Source organism: Vicia villosa, unplaced genomic scaffold (assembly GCF_029867415.1).
Source record: "Vicia villosa cultivar HV-30 ecotype Madison, WI unplaced genomic scaffold, Vvil1.0 ctg.000011F_1_1, whole genome shotgun sequence".
Classification (NCBI taxonomy): Eukaryota; Viridiplantae; Streptophyta; class Magnoliopsida; order Fabales; family Fabaceae; genus Vicia; species Vicia villosa.
Genome location: NW_026704941.1, coordinates 17,478 through 38,776, shown reverse-complemented (window position 1 = coordinate 38,776; position 21,299 = coordinate 17,478). Strand labels below are relative to the sequence as shown.

Sequence of the window (21,299 nt, the reverse complement as noted above, 5' to 3'; positions counted from 1 at the left end):
GAAGGTTATTTCTCATAATTATAATAACAACATACAGAGTATGATCCCTTTCGAATAACTTTAGCTCAAAAAACTACGAGTACAGGCCTTTTCAGAACAACCATAAAAGTAGTATAATAGATAAGAAACATGTCTAAAAGTCATTACAGGTTACAATAGCTCCATTTGGCACCATTATTTTGGGAAATAATCCTTTAGTCAAATTATTTATTATAGTAATAGCCTTGGTACCTGATCGTACCTGACCAGAAGGATCGTCGTAGGCTGCTCGGACTAGATCTTCTAGGAAGGAGAGAGGGGGGGTGTACCTGCAAGGTACTCCGATGCCAAAGTGAGAAGACGAGCAAGGGAGTGCAAGTACTAGCTAAAGGTTAGAAAGAAGTGAATACCTGACCCTCTAGTTAAAGAGGGTATATATAGCCCCCAGCGCTGGGCCATGATCTCGCTATTGGGTTGGATTCCCAAGCCCAACTAGGAGACTGCCAGGTTTCCTGAGCGGAAATATCGGAGGTGCGCGTACGCCCTCTGTCCTGGTTAACCGCTCCGAAGTCCAAGGGAAGACGCGGTCTTTTAGGAGCCACGTGGGATCCGGGATACTCGGAGGGTTGGATATGAAGGAGCCCTGCGCAGAGCAGGGTCCTCGGCTAGGATGACGCCGAGCAAGATCTCCGGGACGAGTAGGGTGTTAGTGCCGAGCAAGGCGTGCTGGGGAGGCACTGAACTATTCATGGACCTCTAAGGCTTATTGGGCCGGAAGCGGTGTTGGGCCTATCTTGGCCCAGTCCAGAACAGGAGCCCCCCAAGTCGGAGTTTTTTGGTTAAGAAGCTGTGACTTTATTTCAATGCTCGGACCCCTATCCTCGTAGTTGCTCGGTGAATTGATCCTCGTAAGCCTCGTGCTCGGAAGAAGGTCCGGTGATGGACGAAACGTCGCGCGTAGGAAGCACGCGCTGACGTGGCATAGGTAATAATGGCCTAGGGTCTAGGAGGCGGCGCCTGTCAGGAGAGGTGACGCTTCGCCTTCCGAGCTTTTTACCTATAAAAAGGGGCGGATTCTCTCATTTGGGAACTTTCCTTTCTCTGTTTATCTGCTCGGCTTCGATCAAGGGTTCCTCGGAGAATAATTTCCCGGCTCGTTCATCATACCAAGGTCGTCTCCCAGTGAAGGATTCTCCTCGGCCATCGTCGTCATGTCTAATAGTAAGTTCGTCTAGCTCGTCCTTGCTTTACTATTTTTCATGAGATTTGTGCATTCTGCTTCGGTGGCCTTCGCCACCAACGTCTTCCCCGGGTTATCTAAGCGATGCCCGGGGGTTAGTGTGGGTCGGCAGACCGAAGGGCGTTGGTGTTAAGTCGTTTAGATACGTTTTCCATTGGTGTCATTGGTGAGCCCTCGGCAGACGAGCGTTTTCCTCGATGGGGGTTTAGCCGGGGGCTCAGATGCTCCTGCTCTACCCTTTCGCTTGTATCGCGGTGGAGGGGTGGATTTGATGACCGTCGAATTCATTTTTTCCCTTCTGCCTGCAGGTGAATCTGAATCGAGTGCTAGTTCGGAGTCTGGTTCGGAATCTGGCTCGGAATCTGGCTCGTGGACGAGTAGTTCGGACGACTCGACGGCCACAAGCTCTGGGGTTGAAATCATCGAAGACCCAAATGCGCCCTCTCCAGAGGACCATGATGAGTCACTGGGCTCGGATGCCGAGGGAGGGGTCTCTCCCATGCCTTTATTTAGTTACGTGTGTACGGTCGCGTTCGACTGGATAGCCGACGAGGCCTTGACGGTCGCCTCTCGGTATACTGGGTCTTTGGATGGGGCGTTCAGAGAAATCGAGACATTAAGGGAGGGTGAAGCGCCGAACTACCGAGTGGTCTGCCCGTCGAGGGACGAGCGTATATGTTCTCGATTTGACGGGGACGGCTTTGCAATGTATGAGTATGTGTTCAAGGAACTCGGCTTCCGATTGCCGTTCTCCGACTTCCAGAGATCTACGATGGCATTTCTAAACTTGGCGCCGTCCCAACTGCATCCGAATGCCTTTGCTTTCATGCGAGCATTCGAGATCGTTTGTAACTATCTGGGGATTGGTGCCACGACCGCATTGTTCGGCCGGTGTTTCCGCGTCCAGAGGCAGGCGGCAAACGGTCGATATAGCTGGGTCTCGTTCAGAAATGCTGAGCGAAAGCTCTTCGGGATGTATACTGACTCCGTGAAAGGGTTCAAGGATCGGTATTTTGTCATCCAGCCGATCAGCCGAACAACCTACTCGGAGGTATCGGACCTCGTGGTCATGCGTGATGAAGACGGGGAGGTGTTAAGGGACGAGGACGGACATGTGGTGAGGGAGCTCTGTACAAGGTTCCCGTTCTTCTGGTGGAAGGGTCACTTCTCTTCTCCCCCGAAACACTATGTTTGGGAGGACGATGATTTGGATGATCAAGACCGGGAGTCCTACTCGGTCCTCTGCAAATACGTAGACAGATTTACTATGTCTCGTTGGGTGACGAGGAACGGGGATCTCGTATTGGACGAGGAGGGTGTACCGGTCACGGAGCAGCGGCCTATTAATACCAAGGCTTTGCTAGCTTGTCGGACTCCCGAGGAGACCAGGACGTTGTTAGGTTGTGCCCATTTACCCTGCTTTGTGATCTCTGTCCGGTATTTTGCTAACTTGTTTTATTTTTTCTTTGCAGAGGCTATGCCGGAGAAGGAGGATAATATTCTGAAACAGGCTTTGGACGCGAGGAGGAAGAAGAAGAACCAGGGAACCGGAGCTGGAGAGAACTCAGGCTCGGCAGGCTCTCCTCACAAGACTCATGCCGACGAGAGGTCTACCAAGAGATCTCGTCCTTCCGAGGGGGTACATCCGGATCAGTCGACCCTAGGTCCCGGGCGCGCCTTCGTGTTGCCTCCTTGCTACAAGGATGGAGGTTATTTCGAGAAGTTCCCCTTGGCTGTCTCCCCGGACGAAGCTCGTCGAATCAGTGACATGGGCTCCTCGTCCCTCCAGAAACAGTTGGCGTGCGATGGTGCCGCCGTGATGAGGGTTTTGGGGATGGCCCAAGTGCTGGCCAGTGGAGGTTCGGGCTCGACCGAGGCTCTGAAGGAGGCCGAGGCGGCTAAGAAGGTGGCCGAGGACAAGATGAAGACAATGGAGACCGAGCGCAAGGAGTTGAGGAAGAAGGTTGACGCGCTCCTGAAGCAGAAAGACGCGGAGGTTGCGGCTGAGAAGAAAAAGCTGGCTGATCTTCAACTTGAATGGGCCCCCTCGTCTGATGAGTCGTCGGATGTGGTAACTCTAAAGTCTAGGGCCGAGTTTGTGGAGAAGATAGACAGCTTGAAGGTAAGCCTGGCCGACATGGCCGACGTCGGGTTCGAGCGTGCCCTTCAACAGCTGAGGCTTCTGAACCCTGGCTTGAAGGAGGATAATGTCGGGCTCTCTTCGAGGATCGTGGATGGCGTGCTGGTGCCTGAGTCCCCGGAGAGCGAGGAGTAGAAAATGTAGTTCCGGGCCTGCGTGTCCGTCTTTCCCGGCCTGCGTTTCATTTTTCTTTTTGTTGGGCTATGCCCGGATAATTTTTGGGGCCTGCGTGCCCGGCAATGATTGTAATCTTTGAACACCACCGGCCAATTTGGTCGGCAACCTTAATGCTTTATAACTTTGCTTGTCTATATTCGTTTTACTCGCTTTTTAAAGTATTACTGTTGTATGCTCGTATTTGATAACACTTATTAGCGCTCGGATACCGGGGTGTTTCTTCCATACTTAGGATTTTCTGGTTTGCATCTGGCTATGCTCGGGTACGCCGGGAAGGTTTTTGTGTTAGGTAACTGCTGGTCTATATTCGTATGCTCCGAGGAGTTACCTCCACACTTGGGACATTTTCGTTTTTATGAACTGTGCTCGGCTAGGCATGATTGCCCGGGCGTGTTGGCTACGGTCCGGGTGCGCAGAGCAGGTGTGCGCTGTTAGCGAGTACGAGACCGTGATTACGGCCAAGTTCTCGCGGCGTGAACGATCCCATCGCGAGCTGGGGTTCTGCCGTGCAGGTACTTCCACGGAGGGTCTAGGTGTAGAGTCTTCCGTGTGGTCGGTTCTCCCATCTGGTGGTCGGTTCCGACCGTCGCTGTCGTGGAGTTCCCGCGTTCGTACCGATGACGCGGTTCCATGCCCGGTTAGCACCTGTGATGGATACGGATGTCCGGGGGTGTTAGGTCGGATCTAACTGTAGTAACGTCTGAGCTTTTCAGCGTTCCAAGGCCGAGCAAGTTTTACTCCGAGGAGATCCTCGAGGTAGTAGGCGCCATTCTCGGTTTTGTCATAAACTCGGTATGGGCCTTCCCAGTTTGGGGCTAGTTTGCCCTCGCGTGAATCCTTCATGTTCCTGCGGAGCACTAGGGCGCCGACTTCGAATTCGCGCTTGATAACTTTGGCATTATAGCGGAGAGCTATTTGCTGTTTCAGTTTTGCTTCTCGGAGGGAAGATCCCGTGCGGATCTCCTCGACCATGTCGAGCTCCTCCCTCATCGCTTCGTCGTTGAGCTCTTCGTCGAGGGGGGATTCGGTGCGTCGAGAAGGCTCTCGGATTTCTACGGGAATTACGGCCTCGGTGCCGTAGGTTAGTCTAAATGGAGTCTCGCCTGTGCTCGAGTGGGGGGTCGTCCTGTATGCCCAAAGCACACTATGCAGCTCTTCGACCCAGGCTTTTTTGGCTTCGCCGAGTCTTCGCTTTAGCCCTCGGAGGATGACTCTGTTCGCCGCTTCGGCTTGCCCGTTAGTCTGAGGGTGCTCGACAGAAGTGAAATGTTGCTTTGTGCCGAGCTTGGCTACAAACTCTTGGAATTTTTTGTCGGTGAACTGGGTGCCATTGTCGGTGACTATGGCCTGGGGGACCCCGAACCGGGCGAGTATATTTCGTTTGTAGAAACGGAGTACATTTTGAGATGTGATTTTGGCGAGCGCTTCGGCTTCGATCCACTTCGTGAAGTAATCGACAGCAACCACGAGATACTTGTTTTGGTATGAGCCGACTGGGAATGGTCCGAGGAGGTCCATTCCCCAGGTGGAGAAAGGCCAAGGCGATGATAGAGACTTGAGCTCGTTTGGGGGAGCCAAGTGCATGTCGGCGTGACGCTGGCACTTGTCGCATTTACGGACGTGTTCCTTTGCATCTTGTTGCATGGTCGGCCAGTAGTAGCCAGCCCGGAGGGCTTTCCTTGCTAGTGATCGGCCGCCTAGGTGCTGGCCGTTGATCCCCTCGTGGAGCTCGTGGAGTATCTCGGACGCCTGTGAGGTGTCGACGCATTTAAGGAGAGGGATGGAGAAACCCCGTCGGTATAATTTGTTCTCGACGATCGTATACGAACAGGCTCGTCTCTTGATAGTCGAAGCTTCCTTCGCGTCGGCAGGTAATTCGTTCTTGGTGAGGAAGTTGTATACCGGGGTCATCCAGCAATGGTCGTCCCCGATGGCTAACACTTGCAAGGTTTGGGCATTCTCGCTTATGCTCGGTCTGGGCAAGATCTCTTGGATCACCGACTTGTTTCCGCCTTTCTTTCTCGTACTCGCGAGTTTGGACAGTATGTCGGCTCGCGAGTTATGCTCCCGGGGAATATGCTCGACGCTGACCTTTGAGAATTTTTTTATTTTCTCTCTGACGAGAGTAAGATACTCGGCCAGCGTGTCGTTTTTTGCTTGGTAGTCGCCGCTGACTTGGGAAGCGACGAGCTGGGAGTCAGTGTAGATCACGACCTCTCGAGCTCCTATGTCCTCGGCCAGACGTAAACCTGCTAGGAGAGCTTCGTATTCGGCTTGGTTGTTCGACGTGGTAAAAGATAAGACCAAGGATACCTCGATGATGAGTCCCTCGTCATTTTCCAGGATAATGCCGGCTCCGCTCCCTGAGGAGCTCGAAGCGCCGTCCACGTAGATGGTCCATTTGTTCTCAGTTGGGGTTTGGGAGTTGGAAATGGTGGCCATCTCGGCCACGAAATCAGCGAGCGCTTGGGCTTTTAGTGCCTTTCTGCCCTCGTATTGTATGTCGAATTCGGACAGTTCGAGGGACCATCTCAGCATTCGTCCGGCCATGTCTGGTCGGCTGAGAAGTTGCTTGATGGGTTGGTCTGTCCGGATGACGATGGTGTGGGCGAGGAAATAGTACCTTAGTCTCCTAGCAGCTGTTATTAGGGCCAGGGCGACTTTCTCTATCTGTTGATACCGCACCTCGGGTCCCTGCAGGGCTTTGCTCGTGAAGTACACTGGTTTCTGCCCGTCTTCGGTTTCTCGGATTAGGGCCGCGCTGGCTGCTTCGTTCGAGACGGCCAGGTAGAGATACAGAATCTCGTTGTTATCTGGTCGGGAGAGGACGGGTGGTTTGGAGAGAACTTGTTTGAGGTGGGAAAGCGCTTGCTCGCATTCCTCGGACCATTCAAAGGTCGCTTCTTTCCGAAGTAATTTGAAGAACGGGAGAGCATGCTGAGCGGATTTCGCGACGAAGCGGGATAGTGCCGTTAGCATTCCGTTCAGTACTTGGATGGATTTTTTATTGACGGGGGTAGGGAGTTCCGAGAACGCTCGGCACTTATCGGGGTTGGCCTCTATTCCTCGCTCGGTCAGGTAGAAACCGAGGAACTTGCCCGCCCGCACTCCGAAAGTGCATTTTTCAGGGTTGAAACGCATCTTGCAGGACCGAGCTTGTTTGAATACTCGTTCCAGGTGTGCCGTGTGATCGGCGTCTTCTCGAGACTTGACGATCATGTCGTCCATATACACCTCGAGGGTGTCGCCGATTTCTCCTCGGAAGACCTTGTTCATCATCCGCTGGTATGTAGCTCCGGCGTTCTTGAGTCCGAACGGCATTACATTATAGTAATAGTTGCCCGACTCGGTCATGAATGCCGTGCATTGCTTGTCGCATCTCGCCATGGGAATTTGGTTGTAACCTGAATAGGCGTCCATGAACGATAATAATTTGTAACCGGCCGAGTTGTCGACCAGTCTATCAATGTTAGGTAAAGGATAAGCATCTTTGGGGCATGCCCGGTTAACATCAGTATAATCAACACACATTCTCCATTTTCCATTAGATTTTTTAACGAGTACAACGTTTGAGAGCCAAGTTGAATACTTGGCCTCGGAAATAAAATTTGCCTCTAGGAGGTCTTTTACAGCTTTCTCGGCAGCCTCCGCTTTCTCGGGAGACTGCCGACGCCTACGTTGAACTACTGCCTTCACGGCTGGATCGATGGAGAGGTGGTGGCAGGCGACCTCAGGGTCGAGTCCGGGCATCTCGGCTGCGCTCCAGGCGAATAGGTCGGCGTTGGCTCGAAGACATGCTACGAGCTGCTTCCTCGGAAGATCTGGGATGTCCTTGCCGATCTTTACCGCTTTGTCGGGGTTGTCGCCCAGCGGGATGAGGTCGAACTCTCCGTCTGGGACGGGCCTGATGGGATGAGTCGAATTCGGCTTTCCTTCTTCGGCATTCTTCAGCTCTTCGTCAGTGAACCGAGCGTCCAAGTCGATGGAGCTGACGTCCGGCGGAACTTGATCTTCCTGAGGATGACTCTCTTCTACCCTCGGCTTCTTGTTTAGGTCCGCTGGAGGGGCGATCAGCTGCAAACCTTTTACGGAGGCGTCAAAGATTCTTCTGGCTGCTTCGATGTCGGCGTTGATGGTGGCCACTCGTCCTCGCCTGGTGTAGAATTTCATCTTCAGGTGCACGGTGGAGGGGACAGCGGTGAGCTCGGCCAGAGTAGGACGTCCGATGATGCAGTTGTAGAGGGTCTTGCAGTCGATTACCAAGAATCTGGTCTTGACCTGTCTAGATGCTTCTTCTTCCCCGAACGTGACGATTAGTTCGACGTATCCCCATGGCTTGGTGGTAGCACCGTTGAAGCCTTGGAGATCGGAACCCACGTAGGGGGTGAGGTGAGAGTCGTCTAGTTGAAGTGTCCGGAACAGGTGGGAGTACATGATGTCAACCGAGCTCCCTTCGTCCACCAGGACTCGCCGAACGTCGAAATTTGCCATTCTGGCTCGGACCAGTAAAGGAATTGTGGCGTTCGGGGCGCCGCCCGGTAGTTCCTCCAAGTAGAACGTGATCGGGTCCGACTTCCCTTTAAACTTCCGCAGAGTGGGGGCGAAATCCGAGTTTGCGCTGATCAGCTCATCAAATTTTCTTTTTACCGAGCTGATGGTGAGGGAGCCGGGGTCGCCGCCGTTGGAGATGACCATTGCTGTTGGGAAATTCTCTCAGACGCTGAAAGCCGTCGTCACGCCGACCGATGGGACGAAGTCTTCCGGTCGGGTTATGGACAGCGCAACTTGAAGAGGCCTGCTGTCCGGCGAGTTCCCGTCGTCGGAGTTTCGAGGGACGTCTCTTCTGGAGGGTTCTCCCCTCTTCGTGTATCTCGCCAGGTGGCCCTCTTTGATCAAGGTCTCTATGGCATCCTTAAGGTGTATGCACTCTTCGGTCAGATGCCCGTGGCTCTTGTGGTACTTGCAGTACTTGGACTTGTCCGTCCCCGGTCTTGTAGGATTTGACTTCGGGGGCCTGATGTTGGATTTTTTGAATTCGGCGTTCTGGCAGTCGTTCAGGATTTTCTCCCGGGAGGTGTTCAACGGGGTGTAGTCGTTGAATCGTCCCGCCGGTCCTCGTCGTTCTTTGACATCTCGGGACCTGTCGTCCCTCCTTTTGTCTTGTCCTCGGCGCGACCCCGGGTCGTCGAGGTTTGAACTACGAGCAGCGTCACTGCCCCTCGAGGCTTTGACTGCGGCTGCCTCGCCTTCTTCAAAGTCGATGAATGCCTTTGCTTTGCGAAGGAGGGCGTTCATCGAGTGTACCTTCTCGATCTTGATGGCCTTTTTGAAGTCACTGCCGGGGAGTAATCCTCGCTCCAAGAGGTATCTTTTCATGTAGTCGGCCGTTTGTACTTGGACGGCCTCCTTGTTGAACCTTTCAAGGTAGTCCCGAAGAGGTTCGTTGGGTCCTTGTTGAAGGATAGAAAAACACTTAGAAAGGGGGGGGATTGAATAAGTGTGACTTAAAATCTTGAGCGATAAAAATAAAATGCACAATTATTTTTATCCTGGTTCGCTGTTAACGAAGCTACTCCAGTCCACCCCCGCAGAGATGATTTACCTCAACTGAGGATTTAATCCACTAATCGCACGGATTACAATGGTTTTCCACTTAGCCGCAACTAAGTCTTCTAGAGTCTTCTGATCACAACCTGATCACTCCAGGAACAACTGCTTAGTTCACTCCTAAGACTTTTCTAGAGTCTACTGATCAACACGATCACTCTAGGCTTAGTTCACTCCTAAGACTTTCTGCTCAGCCAACTGCCAAGACTTCCTGCTCAGCCAACTGCCAAGACTTCCTGCTCAGCTAACTGCTAAGACTTCCTAGAGTATACTGATCAACTGATCACTCTAGTTCCTTACAACTTAATGTAATCTATTCAAGAGTTTACAAATGCTTCTTAAAAGCGATAATCACAACTGTGATATTTCTCTTACAATTTAAGCTTAATCTCACTAAGATATTACAACAGCAATGTAGTGAGCTTTGATGAAGATGAAGATTCTGAGTTTTGATTTGAACAGAGTTTCAGCAAGTGAATTTGAATTGTATTGGTGCGAAAATCGTTAACCTTGCTTCTCATCAGAACTTCATATTTATAGGCGTTGAGAAGATGACCGTTGAATGCATTTAATGCTTTGCGTGTTCCGTACAGCTTTGCATTTAATGTTATACGCTTTTGTCAACTACCTCGAGCCTTGTTCACGCTGTGTCTACTGACGTAGCCTTTAGTAGCTTTAACGTTCCTTTTGTCAGTCAGCGTAGTCTGCCACGTGTACTTCCTTCTGATCTGATGTTTGTGAATACGACGTTTGAATATCATCAGAGTCAAACAGCTTGGTGCACAGCATCTTCTGATCTTCTGACCTTGAAGTGCTTCTGAGCGTGATACCATCTTCTGATCTTCAGTGCTTCTGATCTCATGTTCTTCTGATGCTTCCATAGACCCATGTTCTGATTCTGCTTCGACCATCTTCTGATGTCTTGCCAGACCATGTTCTGATGTTGCATGCTGAACCATTTGAGACACATCTTCTTAGCGCTGAATTATGCGTACTCTTTATATATATTTCCTGAAAGGGAAATTGCATTGGATTAGAGTACCATATTATCTTAAGCAAAATTCATATTATTGTTATCATCAAAACTAAGATAATTGATAAGAACAAATCTTGTTCTAACAATCTCCCCCTTTTTGATGATGACAAAAACATATATAAATGATATGAATTTGCGATCAGAAAGAGTAGACGGCAAAAGACAAATTACACAGCTATAGCATAAGCATATGAATATGTCTCCCCCTGAGATTAACAATCTCCCCCTGAGATAAATAATCTCCCCCTGAAATAAATACTCGAAGAACTTTAATAAAAGACTTCCCTGATTATTTCGGTAGAGACGATCATATGAGCTTCTGCCTTCAGAGAATCCATAGCTTCTGACTTCTGCTTCCATTGGACAGCTTCAGAACTTGAATTTCTTTGATCTTCAGAACATTCACAGCTTCTGACTTCTGCTTCCATTTAGGACAGCTTCAGAACTTGAATTTCTTTGATCTTCAGAACATTCACAGCTTCTGACTTCTGCTTCCATTCAGGACAGCTTCAGAACTTGAATTTCTTTGATCTTCAGAACATTCACAGCTTCTGACTTCTGCTTCCATTCAGGACAGCTTCAGAACTTGAATTTCTGGATCTTTTAGAACATTCACATCTTCTGATTTCTGCTTCCCTCGGATAGCTTCAGAACTTTGAATGTCTACTAACATCACTTCATGCTAGATTTGTATCAGAACATTGTTGAATGTACCAGAGCATCATCTGAGCATCTCTACATCCTGAAATGTTACAGAACAAAAACTAAACGACAAAAGTCAGCATGAACGAGTTAGAACATAAAATGTATATTCAAATACATGATATGTATCAGAGCCAAATGTATCAGAGCATTTTAGGCTAAAAACATGTATCAGAGCAAATAATGTATCAGAGCCATAACATTATGTGTATCAGGGCAAATAGAATTTTGTCAGAACAGGAATGTTCAAATTCTATTATCAGTGCTTCTGATTCATTCTTCTTTCTTGCTTCTGATCTCTGAAGCTTGACAGCACTCAGCTTGCTTCAGTTTCAATGGTTTTGCTTCTAGTGTTTGCTTTGAAGATTCACTTCACTTCTTTGTACCTGCAAAACACTTAAACCATATAGAACTTGCAGTTTATGTTAGTGAATGTGTGGGAGCCTTTACCCAGCAACTGATAGATTTAATCAAATCATTTATCATTTATCTTTCTCCCCCTTTTTGTCATAACATCAAAAAGTATATATAAAAAGATTCAGATGTATAAAACGACAAAAGAAAACATTTACTGGAATGTAAAACACAAGGAAACTTTTTTTATTGATAATCAAAAGATATTACAAAAGGTTCCTATGTTTAACAAGATGAAAAACATTCCTAGCAAATACAAAAAAGGATTTCCAAAAAGGAAATCACTACAAAAATTAAAAACAGAGCCCTAGCAAGACACACTCTGTGTCAACCCATCAAGAATCCCGGAGGACTTCTTGTCTTCCAGACTGAAACCTCCACTGTAGGAGAGATCCCAGAACCAAGGAGGAAGTGAGGGACAGTTCACAGACAGAGAGCTAATGTTGCAAACGGGGCTTTCCCTCAACATAGACGTTGAGCCTATCTTCCCACAACTCAAGAAAGTCTTCTGTCTTTGGATGAAAGTTGATAACAACATCAAAGAAGGATCTGACTTGAGCGGTATTAGAAGAGCCATCCCGAGATGCACAGAGATCTGTCGCCTTTGAGTCATGGAGCTTCAACAGGCTTGAGGTGAATGCTAGGTTTTGAGAGAAGAAAAGAAAAACGAGAGAGAGAGAGAGAGAAAAAATTTAAGAGGAAAACAAAGAGATAGGAAACCGAAAACCATTTTGAAGAGTATTTAAAGGAAAATAAAATGAAACGAATGATGAAAAGCATTTAATGTTACGTGACGTGAGGAGAGATAATAAAGACAAATGAAGTGACTGGCACAGTTACCTATGGTCGGCGTCCCTTCAACTGCACGCGCGCTTATCCATGAATAGTAACGGCAGGTTTACCATCCCGAGATAAAGCGTAACAGCTGTTTTGCTTTACAAGATGTTCTGAATCAACTTAGACAATGAAACGTTAGTAATAACCGAATCATAATTTCTAAACGAATTCAATCAGAACTTCTGATTAAAAAAAAATGTTCCACATTCATTTCAGAAGATACTCATACATGAGAAATTCTCATCTTCTCATTCTGGGCATAAATCCATACTGATGTTCTTCAGAATGAACTTAAACCTATCTTCAGCCAGGGGTTTTGTAAAGATATCAGCCCATTGATGGTCTGTATCAACAAAGTTTAAAGATATAACACCCTTCTGAACATAGTCCCTTATGAAATGATGTTTTATCTCAATATGTTTAGCTTTTGAATGAAGAATAGGATTCTTAGATAAACATATAGCAGAAGTATTATCACAGAATATAGGAATGTTACTCTCAAATATCTGATAATCTTCTAACTGACTCTTCATCCAGAGCATCTGTGTACTACAACTAGCAGCTGCGACATATTCTGCTTCTGTGGTTGATAGAGCAATGGTTGCTTGCTTCTTGCTGTACCAGGAGATTAAGTGACTTCCAAGAAATTGGCAACTTCCTGAAGTACTTTTTCTTTCAATTCTGTCTCCAGCATAATCAGCATCGCAGAATCCTACTAAGTTGTAATCTTTAGATTTTCTGTAAACTAAACCAACATTAGTAGTACCTATCAGATACCTTAGAATCCTCTTAACAGCAGTTAAATGAGATTCTCTAGGATCCGATTGGAATCTAGCACACAAACAAACACTGAACAGAATGTCAGGTCTAGAAGCAGTCAGATATAGAAGAGATCCAATCATACCTCTGTATAGCTTCTGATCTACCTTCTTACTTACCTCATCCTTACCTAGGATGCATGTTGGATGCATAGGAGTTTTGGCTTCTTTGCAGTCTAGAAGATTGAACTTCTTCAGAAGTTCCTTCACATACTTGGTTTGGTGAACATACGTTCCTTCTGATGTTTGATTTATTTGTATTCCAAGGAAATACTTGAGTTCTCCCATCATGCTCATTTCAAACTCAGCCTGCATAGACTCAGCAAACTCCTTTCCAAGTGTAGCATTAGATGTTCCAAAAATAATATCATCTACATATATTTGACAAATTAAAATATCCTTTTCAAAGGTTTTACAAAAGAGAGTAGTGTCCACTTTTCCTCTAGTGAAACCATTATCTAGAAGGAAAGAACTTAAGCGTTCATACCAAGCTCTGGGAGCCTGTTTCAATCCATACAATGATTTCTTAAGTTTAAAAACATGATTAGGAGACATAGAGTCTTCAAAACCAGGAGGTTGATGGACATAAACTTCTTCATCTATATAACCATTTAAGAAGGCACTCTTAACATCCATCTGATAGAGAGTGATGTTATGTTGAGTGGCAAAAGAAATTAATAGACGAATAGACTCTAACCTGGCCACTGGTGCAAAGGTTTCTGTGTAGTCAATCCCTTCTTGCTGACTATAACCCTGAGCCACCAGTCTGGCTTTGTTCCTTACCACTTCACCTCTCTCACTAAGCTTATTTCTGAAGACCCATTTTGTACCAATTATGTTGAATCCATCTGGTCTAGGAACAAGATCCCAAACATCATTCCTTGTAAACTGATTTAGTTCTTCTTGCATAGCAATTATCCAGTCTGGATCTTCTAGAGCATGATCAACAGAAGTTGGCTCGATCAAAGATACAAGACCTAATTGACAGTCTGCATTGTTCCTAAGGAATGCTCTTGTTCTGATTGGATCATCCTTCTTTCCAAGAATGACATCTTCTGAATGACCAGAGATGAGTCTGGATGATCTTCTGACAGATGGTTCTTCAGAAATACTTAGATCCTCCAGAGAAGCTGTTACTTGATCTTCAGATTCTTTGCTTCTGAGGAGCTCTGCTTCTGATGCGTTGCTTCTTGGCTCAACAACTTCTGATATGTCAATATCACAACCTGCAAAATTATCAACTTGCTTTGGTTTTTCAGAACCAAGCTTATCATCAAACCTGATATTGATTGATTCTTCTACAACCAATGTTTCAGTATTGTATACCCTGTAGCCTTTTGAGCGTTCAGAATATCCAAGAAGGAAACACTTTTGAGCTTTGGAATCAAACTTACCAAGATGATCTTTAGTGTTCAGAATAAAGCATACACATCCAAAAGGATGGAAATATGAAATGTTGGGCTTTCTATTCTTCCACAATTCATAGGGAGTCTTATTTAGAATAGGTCTGATAGAGATTCTATTCTGAATATAACATGCAGTGTTTATTGCTTCTGCCCAGAAATGCTTAGCCATATTGGTTTCATTGATCATGGTTCTGGCCATTTCTTGAAGAGTCCTATTCTTTCGTTCTACAACCCCATTTTGCTGTGGAGTTCTAGGACAAGAGAAATCATGGGCAATACCATTTTCTTTGAAGAATTCTTCAAAGGATTTGTTCTCAAATTCACCACCATGATCACTTCTGACCTTTATGATTTTACACTCTTTTTCAGATTGAATCTGAATGCAGAAATCAAAGAACACTGAATGAGTCTCATCCTTGTGTTTTAAGAATTTTACCCATGTCCAGCGGCTATAATCATCTACGATGACTAATCCATATTTCTTTCCTCTGACAGATGCTGTTTTGACTGGTCCAAACAGATCAATGTGCAAGAGTTCTAATGGCCTTGAGGTAGAAACAACATTCTTAGACTTGAATGCAGGTTTGGAGAACTTGCCCTTCTGACATGCTTCACAAAGAGCATCTGATTGGAATTTCAGATTAGGGAGTCCTCTGACAAGATTCAGTTTGTTAATTTGAGAGATCTTTCTCAAACTAGCATGACCTAATCTCCTGTGCCAGACCCACTGCTCTTCAGAAACAGACATAAGACAAGTCACCTTCTGACTCATAAGATCTTGCAGATCTGTCTTATAAATGTTATTCTTCCTCTTGCCTGTAAATAGGATTGAGCCATCCTTCTGATTTACAGCCTTGCAAGACTCTTGATTAAAGATTATATCATAACCATTGTCACTTAATTGACTGATAGATAAAAGGTTATGTGTTAATCCTTCTACAAGAAGTACATTAGAGATGGAAGGAGAGTTACCAGATTTTATAGTTCCAGAGCCAATTATCTTGCCCTTCTGATCTCCTCCGAACTTGACTTCTCCTCCAGACTTAAGCACCAGGTCTTGGAACATAGACCTTCTTCCTGTCATGTGTCGCGAGCATCCAGAGTCCAGGTACCATGACATGTTGTGCTTTGTCCCTCTTGCAGCCAAGGATATCTGCAATAGGAATAATCTTATCCTTAGGTACCCACATCTTTTTGGGTCCTTTCTTGTTAGATTTTCTCAAGTTCTGATTGAACTTGGGTTTAACATTGTAAGCAATAGGAGGAACAGCATGATAATTCTTAATGTGAGTTTCATGATATTTCCTAGGTTGTGTCACATGCTTCTTAGTGTGTGTAATGTGAAAACTTTGTGCATGTGAGGTGTGCCTAATATCATGTGAGTGGCCATACTTGAACTGATCATACAATGGCTTGTATGTAATTTTCATTTCATCAACAGGTTCAAGTTTGTATGGGGTTTCACCCTCATAACCAATGCCAACTCTTTTGTTTCCAGACACAGCATATATCATAGAAGCTAGCTGACTTCTGCCAATACTTCTAGATAGGAACTTCCTGAAACTTAAATCATATTCTTTCAGAATATGGTTCAGACTGGGAGTGGATTTTTCTGAATCAGAAGGAGATCCAACATTATTGGATAATTTTAAAAGTTTTTCCTTTAATTCAGAATTCTCCAACTCAAGCTTCTTTGTTTCAAATTCAAATTGCTTTTTCAGCTTTTTGTATTTGAGACTGATCTGAGACTTGAGTTCCAGAAGTTCAGTTAGACCGGAAACTAACTCATCTCTAGTAAGTTCAGAAAATACCTCTTCAGAATCTGATTCTGATGTAGATTCTGATCCGTCATCTTCTGTCGCCATCAGCGCACAGTTGGCCTGCTCATCTTCTGAATCATCTTCTGACTCATCCCAGGTTGCCATAAGACCTTTCTTCTTATGAAACTTTTTCTTGGGACTTTCCTTTTGAAGATTTGGACATTCATTCTTGTAGTGTCCAGGCTCATTGCATTCATAGCACATGACCTTCTTCTTGTCAAATCTTCTTTCATCAGAAGATTCTCCACGTTCAAATTTCCTTGAACTTCTGAAGCCTCTGAACTTCCTTTGCTTGGTTTTCCAGAGTTGGTTTAGCCTTCTGGAAATCATGGACAGTTCATCTTCTTCTTCAGATTCTGATTCTTCAGGATCTTCTTCTCTAGCCTGAAAAGCGTTAGTGCATTTCTTGATATTAGATTTTAATGCAATAGACTTACCTTTCTTTTGAGGCTCATTTGCGTCCAGCTCAATCTCATGGCTTCTCAAGGCACTGATAAGCTCTTCCAGAGAAACTTCATTCAGATTCTTCGCAATCTTGAATGCAGTTACCATCGGACCCCATCTTCTGGGTAAGCTTCTGATGATCTTCTTTACATGATCAGCCTTGGTGTATCCTTTGTCAAGAACTCTCAATCCAGCAGTCAGAGTTTGAAATCTCGAAAACATCTTTTCAATGTCTTCATCATCCTCCATCTTGAAGGCTTCATACTTCTGGATTAAGGCAAGAGCTTTTGTCTCCTTGACTTGAGCATTTCCTTCATGAGTCATTTTCAAGGACTCATATATGTCATAGGCTGTTTCCCTGTTAGATATCTTCTCATACTCAGCATGAGAGATAGCATTCAGCAAAACAGTTCTACATTTATGATGATTCCTGAAAAGCTTCTTTTGGTCATCATTCATTTCTTGCCTTGACAGCTTCACGCCTCTGGCATTTACTGGATGTTTGTAACCATCCATCAGAAGATCCCATAGATCACCATCTAGACCCAGAAAGTAACTCTCCAGTTTATCTTTCCAGTATTCAAAGTTTTCACCATCAAATACCGGCGGTCTAGTATAACCATTGTTACCGTTGTATTGCTCAGCAGAGCCAGATGTAGATGCAGGTGTAGGTATAGTCCTTTCACTTTCATCAACCATCTTTTAAATGAAGCGTTTTTCTCTTCCTGAATCTTTTCTAAACACGGTTAAGTGCTTGCACCTTAGAACCGGCGCTCTGATGCCAATTGAAGGATAGAAAAACACTTAGAAAGGGGGGGGATTGAATAAGTGTGACTTAAAATCTTGAGCGATAAAAATAAAATGCACAATTATTTTTATCCTGGTTCGCTGTTAACGAAGCTACTCCAGTCCACCCCCGCAGAGATGATTTACCTCAACTGAGGATTTAATCCACTAATCGCACGGATTACAATGGTTTTCCACTTAGCCGCAACTAAGTCTTCTAGAGTCTTCTGATCACAACCTGATCACTCCAGGAACAACTGCTTAGTTCACTCCTAAGACTTTTCTAGAGTCTACTGATCAACACGATCACTCTAGGCTTAGTTCACTCCTAAGACTTTCTGCTCAGCCAACTGCCAAGACTTCCTGCTCAGCCAACTGCCAAGACTTCCTGCTCAGCTAACTGCTAAGACTTCCTAGAGTATACTGATCAACTGATCACTCTAGTTCCTTACAACTTAATGTAATCTATTCAAGAGTTTACAAATGCTTCTTAAAAGCGATAATCACAACTGTGATATTTCTCTTACAATTTAAGCTTAATCTCACTAAGATATTACAACAGCAATGTAGTGAGCTTTGATGAAGATGAAGATTCTGAGTTTTGATTTGAACAGAGTTTCAGCAAGTGAATTTGAATTGTATTGGTGCGAAAATCGTTAACCTTGCTTCTCATCAGAACTTCATATTTATAGGCGTTGAGAAGATGACCGTTGAATGCATTTAATGCTTTGCGTGTTCCGTACATCTTTGCATTTAATGTTATACGCTTTTGTCAACTACCTCGAGCCTTGTTCACGCTGTGTCTACTGACGTAGCCTTTAGTAGCTTTAACGTTCCTTTTGTCAGTCAGCGTAGTCTGCCACGTGTACTTCCTTCTGATCTGATGTTTGTGAATACGACGTTTGAATATCATCAGAGTCAAACAGCTTGGTGCACAGCATCTTCTGATCTTCTGACCTTGAAGTGCTTCTGAGCGTGATACCATCTTCTGATCTTCAGTGCTTCTGATCTCATGTTCTTCTGATGCTTCCATAGACCCATGTTCTGATTCTGCTTCGACCATCTTCTGATGTCTTGCCAGACCATGTTCTGATGTTGCATGCTGAACCATTTGAGACACATCTTCTTAGCGCTGAATTATGCGTACTCTTTATATATATTTCCTGAAAGGGAAATTGCATTGGATTAGAGTACCATATTATCTTAAGCAAAATTCATATTATTGTTATCATCAAAACTAAGATAATTGATAAGAACAAATCTTGTTCTAACAATTGTATCACGGCCTCAAGGTTGGCTTCCGATTTTGGTTGTCGCCGGGAGGCTGTGAAGTGGCTCAAGAAGAGTTCTTTGAGCTCGGTCCAGGAGTGAATGGAGTTCGGAGGGAGGTTCCTGTACCAATTCATTGCCCCTTTCCTGAGAGTGGTTGGGAAGATTCGGCATTTGATTGAGCCCCTGACGACGTGATAGTCCATGACCGCTTCGATGCTCCGAATATGATCGTCGGGGTCAGTGGTCCCGTCGTACTGGTCCAGTGTTGGGGGTTTTTCCATCCCTCTAGGGAGGTGAGCTCTTCGGATGCTCCCGGACAGAGGGCTGCGGAAGTCCTCTTCGTCACTCGGACCTGGCGAATGGTGGTGCCTGTTGCGCCGGTTGTCCCCCCGGTTGTCATCCAATGCAGCTTTGGGAGCCCTCGACGGCCATCTTCAGGGGAGGGGCTTTTCTGCCCGGCGGTTTCAGGCTTCTGATTCTTCCTGTTCTTCCTGGCTGGAGAACGGGAACGAGTTCTTCGGCGGCGATGTCTTCTCGGTGGGGACCTTGAAGAGGATGGGGAACGCCGACGGTATCTTCTCGGTGGTGAGCGCGAGGAAGAATAAGAGCGTGACCTGTAGCGCTTCCTCGGAGAGGAGCGACGTCGTCGCTGTCTTTCCAGGTCATGAATTCGGTCATCCTGAATTCTGAGGAGGCTGTTCGTCAATTGTATTTCTTTCAGCAGTCGGACGGTGATGGGGTCAGCATCTTCGGGAATATCGAGCTGTTCTTCCTCTTCCACATGGCGGGTCCTTCTCCTTTCGGAGGTGTGGGTGAAAGAGGAGGCATGTTGCCCGTCTCGGGGGTCGGTTTCGTTCACATTTTGGGCATGTTCTGGCCCACTGGTGCCGCCGCCGTTCTGGGTGTGCCCCTCGGGAGGAACATGATCGACATTCTGGACTTGCTGAAGGACCTGCACCAGCTGGGTGTCCCGGGTCTCATGCCCGGACCTCTGTCGCCGACGATCCTCCCGACGACGGCTAGCCAGCTCGCGGGAGGATTCCTCGATCAGCTCGTCAAGGAGGAAAGGGTCGGCGGTTGGGATGTTGTTGTTGTCAGCCATGACGATTGGAGATGATTAGCTTTGATCTTTGTTCGTTAAAGACGGGGAAGCAAGTTTCCCACAGACGGCGCCACTGATCGTACCTGACCAGAAGGATCGTCGTAGGCTGCTCGGACTAGATCTTCTAGGAAGGAGAGAGGGGGGGTGTACCTGCAAGGTACTCCGATGCCAAAGTGAGAAGACGAGCAAGGGAGTGCAAGTACTAGCTAAAGGTTAGAAAGAAGTGAATACCTGACCCTCTAGTTAAAGAGGGTATATATAGCCCCCAGCGCTGGGCCATGATCTCGCTATTGGGTTGGATTCCCAAGCCCAACTAGGAGACTGCCAGGTTTCCTGAGCGGAAATATCGGAGGTGCGCGTACGCCCTCTGTCCTGGTTAACCGCTCCGAAGTCCAAGGGAAGACGCGGTCTTTTAGGAGCCACGCGGGATCCGGGATACTCGGAGGGTTGGATATGAAGGAGCCCTGCGCAGAGCAGGGTCCTCGGCTAGGATGACGCCGAGCAAGGCGTGCTGGGGAGGCACTGAACTATTCATGGACCTCTAAGGCTTATTGGGCCGGAAGCGGTGTTGGGCCTATCTTGGCCCAGTCCAGAACAGGAGCCCCCCAAGTCGGAGTTTTTTGGTTAAGAAGCTGTGACTTTATTTCAATGCTCGGACCCCTATCCTCGTAGTTGCTCGGTGAATTGATCCTCGTAAGCCTCGTGCTCGGAAGAAGGTCCGGTGATGGACGAAACGTCGCGCGTAGGAAGCACGCGCTGACGTGGCATAGGTAATAATGGCCTAGGGTCTAGGAGGCGGCGCCTGTCAGGAGAGGTGACGCTTCGCCTTCCGAGCTTTTTACCTATAAAAAGGGGCGGATTCTCTCATTTGGGAACTTTCCTTTCTCTGTTTATCTGCTCGGCTTCGATCAAGGGTTCCTCGGAGAATAATTTCCCGGCTCGTTCATCATACCAAGGTCGTCTCCCAGTGAAGGATTCTCCTCGGCCATCGTCGTCATGTCTAATAGTAAGTTCGTCTAGCTCGTCCTTGCTTTACTATTTTTCATGAGATTTGTGCATTCTGCTTCGGTGGCCTTCGCCACCAACGTCTTCCCCGGGTTATCTAAGCGATGCCCGGGGGTTAGTGTGGGTCGGCAGACCGAAGGGCGTTGGTGTTAAGTCGTTTAGATACGTTTTCCATTGGTGTCATTGGTGAGCCCTCGGCAGACGAGCGTTTTCCTCGATGGGGGTTTAGCCGGGGGCTCAGATGCTCCTGCTCTACCCTTTCGCTTGTATCGCGGTGGAGGGGTGGATTTGATGACCGTCGAATTCATTTTTTCCCTTCTGCCTGCAGGTGAATCTGAATCGAGTGCTAGTTCGGAGTCTGGTTCGGAATCTGGCTCGGAATCTGGCTCGTGGACGAGTAGTTCGGACGACTCGACGGCCACAAGCTCTGGGGTTGAAATCATCGAAGACCCAAATGCGCCCTCTCCAGAGGACCATGATGAGTCACTGGGCTCGGATGCCGAGGGAGGGGTCT

At 46.7% G+C, this 21,299-nt stretch overlaps 1 protein-coding gene across 1 annotated transcript; it reads right to left on the bottom strand.

The window, feature by feature from the left end:
• Positions 1-18,808: 18,808 nt before the first annotated feature.
• On the bottom strand, positions 18,809-19,780 carry LOC131621778 (uncharacterized). Its single transcript, XM_058892822.1, has 2 exons — positions 18,934-19,780; positions 18,809-18,822 (listed from the first exon to the last, which is right to left on the bottom strand). The coding sequence occupies exons 1-2, from the start codon at positions 19,778-19,780 to the stop codon at positions 18,809-18,811; spliced, it is 861 nt and encodes a 286-aa protein (XP_058748805.1).
• Positions 19,781-21,299: the final 1,519 nt, after the last annotated feature.